Here is a 9836-nt window from a genome sequence, read left to right on the forward strand (position 1 = left end):
CCCCCGCGCGCGCGCGCGCCCCTATAGGGTATTTTCAAGATTTTCATGAACTCTTTTAATATTTTTATATGGTTATGTGGATGCTTTTATCATATAAAAGTGCACTAGAGTTAGTTTAATCTTTATTTTATGATTTTTTCTGAAGTCTATCAATGATTCGTAACAAAATTTATATTCTTTTTAGTTTCATTCTAGCCCACTTTTAATTAATTATCTTGGCTTACTAGCTTTAATTATTCATCCTTCTTTTATAAAGCTATTTTCTCAAGTATTTTTTACTTTTACAACAGTATATCTTCTCAAGTCAAGCTTGGTTTCATGTCGATCTAAATAACGTGAAAATTAAAATTAGTTTTAGATTACATTTATTTCTTATCAATTCAATTATTAACGTAAAAAATTTAAATTTGGTGCAGCTCATTCTAACAAACATTGAAGAAAATAAATAATCACAATACTATAGTTTAAAGACATAAGTGAGCAAAAACAATCAAAGTGGAACTGAGAAATAAATTTTAGTAAGGAAATAAACCAAAAATACGTAATCATAGTATTTAATCACGTGCATTGCACGTCCATAAAACCTAGTTGTACAAAAGTTACAAGAAGTTAGAATAAAGTTCAGAAATGTATAGAGCAAGATAACAAGTTATTCACAACCGTTTCTAAAAAATTTTCAAGAGTGAAACTCTATTTTGAGTGTATGGGAATGTCCGTCTCATTCTTACGAATCCATAGGAGTAACTAAAACTCAATTCAGAGATGTATAGCTCGAAACAGTTAGTAGCAAGAAAGAAACATACATCAAGACTGAAATTTGCTCGAGCTATGAGTTTTGACTCGGTTATTGGGTTTGTTATTATAATAGCTAAGGTAGGTTGAGCTCATCGATGGTCTACAGTAAATTATTGATATATTGACTATAGGAGCTAATTAATAATTTTCCTAGGAGATGAGCAGTAACCATCGATGAGTGAATAGTACCATCAATAGTCTGGATTGCCCATTGATGGTGACGACGTGATTTATCAAAATTAATGTTTCAATATTAGCTGTTTGTCATTCTTTCTACGCTAAGTTTTTATCTAGTTTAGGGATATAGAGGTTCGTGTCGAGTTTGGTGACTTTTGTATTTTCCTTGAATTTGTCTTTGTATTTTCAACGTTTTGGGGTACGCAACTGCGATCTATGGGCTAGACTGCGAAAATGGATTGAAGTACAATCTCTGCGTTTTCTCTGGGGTGTAAACTTCAGATTTTGAGTTGTTTCTTTTCAGTTTTTGGATTTTTTCCAGGGATTGAAGTGTAATTAGCTGGACTGATATGCAATTTTAGTTTTTGGATTTTTTTTTCCAGGGATTGAAGTATATTGTAATTTTTATGGACTGTTTTGCATTTTTTGACTTTTCTAGGGGTAAATTGTAATTCTGGATTAAACAACAAATTTCCAAGGTGTAAAATTACAATTCTGGGCTCTTTTGCATTTTTCTTGCTTTTCTAAGGGGGTAAACTGCAAATATGGATTGTTTAACAATTCCTGCAGCTTTTTCAGGGAGTAGACTACAAATCTGGGCTGTTTTACAATTCCTACAGCTTTTTCAAGGAGTAAACTGTAAATCTAGGTTGTATTACAATTCTTGCAGCTTTTTCAGGGAGTATACTGTAAATCTAGACTGTTTTACAATTGCTGCAGCTTTTCAGGGGGGTAAGTTACAATTTCTGAACTGGATTGCAAAACTGAGCTCAAATGAATTTTTTTTACAGCTATTTTAGGGACTGAACTGCAAATTTCAGGGGTTTAAGTTTAATTTTTTGATCTGGCCTATAATTTCTGTTTGGAAAGTATCGGGGGAAATCCAATAAAGGCTAGGACATAAATCTTAATTAGACTTTGAATTATAGTTCCACTAGGAAGTCTAATGCCTTCATCGTATAAAAGTAACTTCGAAGGATCCATTGAATCCTGTCCATCGATCGCCCCTTGCGAATAAGTTCAAGTGAGTCCCTTTTTCTTAATTTTCTCCATTGATATTTCATATATGGTAGCTTCTTTAATCAGATTTCCTCTTAGATTTTTTTATTCTCTTAGATTTTTTTATTCTCATATATGGTAGCTTCTCTTAGAATTTTTTAATCAGATTTCCTTGCTATATTGAGTTGCCAATTATTTCAAATTTTCTTGTATATTTCCATCTCTTTTCTCTTGATTATATTGAACAGTAAATAAGAGAGACTGACAGAATGTAACTTGCATACCCAAAAGTGGCTCACATTATTTTCATTAACAGAGTTTCTCTACGAACCAAACTTGCATAACAATGCACAAGGCTTAAAAAGACCTGAATGTTTTTTAATCCAAAGTATGTTATCTGTTTAGCGGCAAAACCCTCTATTACATGATCAGTCACTAAGTGCATTATCTGCTTCACGTACGGCACTTCTATGAACAATGAAACATTAGGCTAGTGGCTGCAAGCAAATAATCCTTCTAACATTTATAGACTTGATTGGAAGGACTAATTTTAAAACAACTTAGGAATTGGGGGACCCCAAAGGACTTTCTATGATTTGAGGGACTACTTTAAAATTAATTTAAAATTAGGGTACAAAATACCAGTTTTAATGATTTGAGGGACCAATTTCAAAATATGAAATATGCACGGGACTAGAACCAAAACCCCCCTTTTTTGGTCATCAGTGATTTCTAAAAGTTGAAATTTATTATCAGCATAAATAAATTTAAAAAACTACTGTGTTGTGGTCACAGTAAAAGTTGACTGAAATACCTGCAATCAGAATCAGAATTGATTATATTTGACAGTCATATGTTCATCAATTATGTTGCATATTATCAGCATTTATTTGAGTTTGATGCTTGTTTTTTTCTCTCAGATTTATGTATTGTGTGTGGTCAGGTTTCTTTTTTGATGGAGTGCACATTCGATCACGAACAAAGCAATGCAATAGAAGTATTGAGGTCAGAAGAAAAACCTGTCAAACGCAATAATAACCTTCGAGTCAAAATAAAATTGCTGACACCTGTCAAGCATGAAGCAAATGAATCTACAAATTACTCTATCACTAACGAACAAATCAAAGAAGGCAGAGATCCTATTATTCTGAGAGAAAAAGAAGCATCAAGCAAGGAATCACCCACTTTCGAAGCTAAAGAAATCGACAATATGCACCCCTGCAAACTCTGTCCAAAGTCCTTTCATTCTGTCAAAGCACTTCACGGGCACATGAGGACTCATCCAAAGGAAGAAATGAAAGAAAAGGAAAAGAATGAGGAAGAATTTACTGCAACTTTTAAGAAAATACGCTCCAATCCACACATCCCTTGGTATGAAATCTTAAAGTGGAAATCAAAAGAAGAAAGAACTCTACGAAAGCAATATCCACCTGGTCCTATAACTGACCCTGAAGTATTTGAGGGAGCTAAAGATCTTATGTGTCTCTATAATGAAGGAAAAGAATCGAATACAGAAATTAAATCCCAGGTTGAAGACAAGATTGACAAACAGGTTGGTCAGGATCCTGATGTTGAGATTACTGCAAAATTGTCAGTTGACACTAACCAGGACGATGACAATAATAATGAACCAGTAGCAAAGAAGATTAAATTGGTGGAGTCATCGAAGGGAGCCTATGTTTGTGGTACTTGCAGCAAGTCATTCACGTGTCATCAAGCGCTCGGTGGGCATGCTACTAGTCATAGCAAAGATAAAAATAAGAAAGGAGAAGGAGATGATGACGGATTGAAGGGAGATAGAAAGAAATCAGGAGATGAAAAGAAGCACGTATGCGAAATTTGCAGCGCAAGCTTTACAACTGGGCAAGCTCTTGGAGGGCATAAGAGAGCACACTATGATACTGACAAGCTCAAAAAGACAAAGAAAGAAGTTGATCAAGTGCAAAATGTTAGCGAAGATACCGATGGAGATTTGGTTGAATTACCATTGGCAATTGCTATGGAAGGAGCTGGTCAAGCTCAAACTGTTACTGAAGATATTGGTCAGATTTTGAGTGAATTCCCATTTCTAAATGCTGTGGAAGAAGCTAATCAAGTTCGAGCTGGTAATGAAGAAAATGGTAGAGTTTTTGGTGAGCCAAGATCAGCAGGTAATCATACAGGTCTACCCTTCGTTTTTTATCTCAATCAGCCAGCAATTTGGGAAGGGGAGATGATGTATTCACGAGTTTAATTTTTAGGATTATTTTGTATGAACTATATATTTATAATGTGTTGCATGATGCAGTTTGCTTAGCAACTGCAGTACTTATGCTGAGATATACAATATTTATTTATAAATTTCTACATGTTCCTGGTTCTATTGTTTTTCTGTAATTTTTTTTTTTTGGGTGTGGATACAATACTAAGGGTTTGATAGTTACTAAACAAGAATTACTCCAATTTAACTTGCCCGTAAACTTGGCCTGTGATTTTGATCAATTTTGTGCATTATCCTTTTCAGTTGCCTGTGAAAATCAACAATTTTGAATAGATTTGAGTTCTGGTTGAAAACCATTGCCTTCATTGTAATATCTTAGTCTTTAGATCACTTTTTATTTTAATTTTTGTCATACTCTTTACTACTTTGATCCAATAATAGGTCAACTAAAGATAAACAGCTTTGTGACTTCAATCATTGTATTGCTTCAGATTAATATATACGCAAAAAGTTACATGTTTTCAATTAGGACCCAGGATTCCCTCCAAGTTGGTTCTTTGACGGCATGACATTGTTTTTTCATATAATTTTCATGTTATCAGTCTAAAGGCGACAAATATCTGAAAATTCTTTGTTCGAATAAATTCAAACCGAAAAAGAAAAGAGAAAAGGTTGTATATGTAATTGTTGAATTAATTTGTGATTTTACAAGTTAGCTATAATAGGCAAATTCCTTTTTTGATTGTGCATCTCTGATGCCCCTTTCCCTGCTAAGCCAAAATTTTCTGGACTAGACCCTTTTCTCAATAAAACTTCCTGAATTTCTGTAAGTTATTTTCATACCTATTTACTCCTTAAATACAATTTTCTCTATCTAATTTGAAATATACCATCTTTTTTATTATTATTAAAATGAGGATAGTTTGCTGCACTTTGGTATCATAAAGGTATCATATTTTTATTTTTCTAGTTTCTCAAAGTTTGTTTTTAACACTTCGATATACGCGACCTTCTTTTTAAATTAAAACTATATGCCACAAAAGTGGAAATTATTGTATCTGACGAAAATGGTTCAAGTTCCGCCAAATGCTTTTTTGCTCAAAAAATAGTATTAGAGATCAATAACTAGCATGATACTATAATGTGACTCAAAAAAATTAAATAAATAAATAAATAAATAAATAAATTGCAACTATTAGATTAAGGGCTCATAATCTAATGCACATTAAATAAAAGTTGTAATTTCTAAAATCCATCAGAATACACTTGTTTGGATAGAAAATTAAAGAGAAGTGAACATGGGTGGTTATATGTTGATGGAATGACACGCGAAGATTGCAGTTTAATTAAATTTCTAGTAATTAAGAATTGTAAATGAAATTGAGCCTAATTTTGGTGATTCTCTGTACAAACCTTGAGGATATCAAAGTTAGAAAATATTTTTATATGGAAAACTCCCCAGGGACCCCAAATAAGGGGACCCTGTAGGGGACATGTGAGGTGTCAAGTCCTCACTGGGCGTTGCACTGTTCATGAACAGTGCAACGCCCAGTGAGGACTTGACACCTCACATGTCCCCTACAGGGTCCCCTTATTTGGGGTCCCTGGGGAGTTTTCCATATAAAAATATTTTCTAACTTTGATATCCTCAAGGTTTGTACAGAGAATCACCAAAATTAGGCTCAATTTCATTTACAATTCTTAATTACTAGAAATTTAATTAAACTGCAATCTTCGCGTGTCATTCCATCAACATATAACCACCCATGTTCACTTCTCTTTAATTTTCTATCCAAACAAGTGTATTCTGATGGATTTTAGAAATTACAACTTTTATTTAATGTGCATTAGATTATGAGCCCTTAATCTAATAGTTGCAATTTATTTATTTATTTATTTATTTATTTAATTTTTTTGAGTCACATTATAGTATCATGCTAGTTATTGATCTCTAATACTATTTTTTGAGCAAAAAAGCATTTGGCGGAACTTGAACCATTTTCGTCAGATACAATAATTTCCACTTTTGTGGCATATAGTTTTAATTTAAAAAGAAGGTCGCGTATATCGAAGTGTTAAAAACAAACTTTGAGAAACTAGAAAAATAAAAATATGATACCTTTATGATACCAAAGTGCAGCAAACTATCCTCATTTTAATAATAATAAAAAAGATGGTATATTTCAAATTAGATAGAGAAAATTGTATTTAAGGAGTAAATAGGTATGAAAATAACTTACAGAAATTCAGGAAGTTTTATTGAGAAAAGGGTCTAGTCCAGAAAATTTTGGCTTAGCAGGGAAAGGGGCATCAGAGATGCACAATCAAAAAAGGAATTTGCCTATTATAGCTAACTTGTAAAATCACAAATTAATTCAACAATTACATATACAACCTTTTCTCTTTTCTTTTTCGGTTTGAATTTATTCGAACAAAGAATTTTCAGATATTTGTCGCCTTTAGACTGATAACATGAAAATTATATGAAAAAACAATGTCATGCCGTCAAAGAACCAACTTGGAGGGAATCCTGGGTCCTAATTGAAAACATGTAACTTTTTGCGTATATATTAATCTGAAGCAATACAATGATTGAAGTCACAAAGCTGTTTATCTTTAGTTGACCTATTATTGGATCAAAGTAGTAAAGAGTATGACAAAAATTAAAATAAAAAGTGATCTAAAGACTAAGATATTACAATGAAGGCAATGGTTTTCAACCAGAACTCAAATCTATTCAAAATTGTTGATTTTCACAGGCAACTGAAAAGGATAATGCACAAAATTGATCAAAATCACAGGCCAAGTTTACGGGCAAGTTAAATTGGAGTAATTCTTGTTTAGTAACTATCAAACCCTTAGTATTGTATCCACACCCAAAAAAAAAAAATTACAGAAAAACAATAGAACCAGGAACATGTAGAAATTTATAAATAAATATTGTATATCTCAGCATAAGTACTGCAGTTGCTAAGCAAACTGCATCATGCAACACATTATAAATATATAGTTCATACAAAATAATCCTAAAAATTAAACTCGTGAATACATCATCTCCCCTTCCCAAATTGCTGGCTGATTGAGATAAAAAACGAAGGGTAGACCTGTATGATTACCTGCTGATCTTGGCTCACCAAAAACTCTACCATTTTCTTCATTACCAGCTCGAACTTGATTAGCTTCTTCCACAGCATTTAGAAATGGGAATTCACTCAAAATCTGACCAATATCTTCAGTAACAGTTTGAGCTTGACCAGCTCCTTCCATAGCAATTGCCAATGGTAATTCAACCAAATCTCCATCGGTATCTTCGCTAACATTTTGCACTTGATCAACTTCTTTCTTTGTCTTTTTGAGCTTGTCAGTATCATAGTGTGCTCTCTTATGCCCTCCAAGAGCTTGCCCAGTTGTAAAGCTTGCGCTGCAAATTTCGCATACGTGCTTCTTTTCATCTCCTGATTTCTTTCTATCTCCCTTCAATCCGTCATCATCTCCTTCTCCTTTCTTATTTTTATCTTTGCTATGACTAGTAGCATGCCCACCGAGCGCTTGATGACACGTGAATGACTTGCTGCAAGTACCACAAACATAGGCTCCCTTCGATGACTCCACCAATTTAATCTTCTTTGCTACTGGTTCATTATTATTGTCATCGTCCTGGTTAGTGTCAACTGACAATTTTGCAGTAATCTCAACATCAGGATCCTGACCAACCTGTTTGTCAATCTTGTCTTCAACCTGGGATTTAATTTCTGTATTCGATTCTTTTCCTTCATTATAGAGACACATAAGATCTTTAGCTCCCTCAAATACTTCAGGGTCAGTTATAGGACCAGGTGGATATTGCTTTCGTAGAGTTCTTTCTTCTTTTGATTTCCACTTTAAGATTTCATACCAAGGGATGTGTGGATTGGAGCGTATTTTCTTAAAAGTTGCAGTAAATTCTTCCTCATTCTTTTCCTTTTCTTTCATTTCTTCCTTTGGATGAGTCCTCATGTGCCCGTGAAGTGCTTTGACAGAATGAAAGGACTTTGGACAGAGTTTGCAGGGGTGCATATTGTCGATTTCTTTAGCTTCGAAAGTGGGTGATTCCTTGCTTGATGCTTCTTTTTCTCTCAGAATAATAGGATCTCTGCCTTCTTTGATTTGTTCGTTAGTGATAGAGTAATTTGTAGATTCATTTGCTTCATGCTTGACAGGTGTCAGCAATTTTATTTTGACTCGAAGGTTATTATTGCGTTTGACAGGTTTTTCTTCTGACCTCAATACTTCTATTGCATTGCTTTGTTCGTGATCGAATGTGCACTCCATCAAAAAAGAAACCTGACCACACACAATACATAAATCTGAGAGAAAAAAACAAGCATCAAACTCAAATAAATGCTGATAATATGCAACATAATTGATGAACATATGACTGTCAAATATAATCAATTCTGATTCTGATTGCAGGTATTTCAGTCAACTTTTACTGTGACCACAACACAGTAGTTTTTTAAATTTATTTATGCTGATAATAAATTTCAACTTTTAGAAATCACTGATGACCAAAAAAGGGGGGTTTTGGTTCTAGTCCCGTGCATATTTCATATTTTGAAATTGGTCCCTCAAATCATTAAAACTGGTATTTTGTACCCTAATTTTAAATTAATTTTAAAGTAGTCCCTCAAATCATAGAAAGTCCTTTGGGGTCCCCCAATTCCTAAGTTGTTTTAAAATTAGTCCTTCCAATCAAGTCTATAAATGTTAGAAGGATTATTTGCTTGCAGCCACTAGCCTAATGTTTCATTGTTCATAGAAGTGCCGTACGTGAAGCAGATAATGCACTTAGTGACTGATCATGTAATAGAGGGTTTTGCCGCTAAACAGATAACATACTTTGGATTAAAAAACATTCAGGTCTTTTTAAGCCTTGTGCATTGTTATGCAAGTTTGGTTCGTAGAGAAACTCTGTTAATGAAAATAATGTGAGCCACTTTTGGGTATGCAAGTTACATTCTGTCAGTCTCTCTTATTTACTGTTCAATATAATCAAGAGAAAAGAGATGGAAATATACAAGAAAATTTGAAATAATTGGCAACTCAATATAGCAAGGAAATCTGATTAAAAAATTCTAAGAGAAGCTACCATATATGAGAATAAAAAAATCTAAGAGAATAAAAAAATCTAAGAGGAAATCTGATTAAAGAAGCTACCATATATGAAATATCAATGGAGAAAATTAAGAAAAAGGGACTCACTTGAACTTATTCGCAAGGGGCGATCGATGGACAGGATTCAATGGATCCTTCGAAGTTACTTTTATACGATGAAGGCATTAGACTTCCTAGTGGAACTATAATTCAAAGTCTAATTAAGATTTATGTCCTAGCCTTTATTGGATTTCCCCCGATACTTTCCAAACAGAAATTATAGGCCAGATCAAAAAATTAAACTTAAACCCCTGAAATTTGCAGTTCAGTCCCTAAAATAGCTGTAAAAAAAATTCATTTGAGCTCAGTTTTGCAATCCAGTTCAGAAATTGTAACTTACCCCCCTGAAAAGCTGCAGCAATTGTAAAACAGTCTAGATTTACAGTATACTCCCTGAAAAAGCTGCAAGAATTGTAATACAACCTAGATTTACAGTTTACTCCTTGAAAAAGCTGTAGGAATTGTAAAACAG

General features: G+C 33.5%; 2 protein-coding genes across 2 annotated transcripts; one reads left to right on the forward strand and one right to left on the reverse strand.

Annotated features, from left to right (window-relative positions):
- The first annotated feature begins 1991 nt into the window (after positions 1-1991).
- Positions 1992-4259, forward strand: LOC109828453. Its single transcript, XM_020395447.1, has 2 exons — positions 1992-1996; positions 2892-4259. The coding sequence occupies exon 2, from the start codon at positions 2927-2929 to the stop codon at positions 4202-4204; it is 1278 nt and encodes a 425-aa protein (XP_020251036.1). The 5' UTR covers positions 1992-1996; positions 2892-2926; the 3' UTR covers positions 4205-4259.
- Positions 4260-7149: 2890 nt separating this feature from the next.
- On the reverse strand, positions 7150-9417 carry LOC109828454. The gene is made up of 2 exons (XM_020395448.1): positions 9413-9417; positions 7150-8517 (listed from the first exon to the last, which is right to left on the reverse strand). Exon 2 carries the CDS (start codon positions 8480-8482, stop codon positions 7205-7207), a length of 1278 nt encoding a protein of 425 aa, XP_020251037.1. The 5' UTR covers positions 8483-8517; positions 9413-9417; the 3' UTR covers positions 7150-7204.
- Positions 9418-9836: the final 419 nt, after the last annotated feature.

This window comes from Asparagus officinalis, unplaced genomic scaffold (genome assembly GCF_001876935.1).
Source record: "Asparagus officinalis unplaced genomic scaffold, Aspof.V1 AsparagusV1_Un1513, whole genome shotgun sequence".
Lineage (NCBI taxonomy): Eukaryota > Viridiplantae > Streptophyta > Magnoliopsida > Asparagales > Asparagaceae > Asparagus > Asparagus officinalis.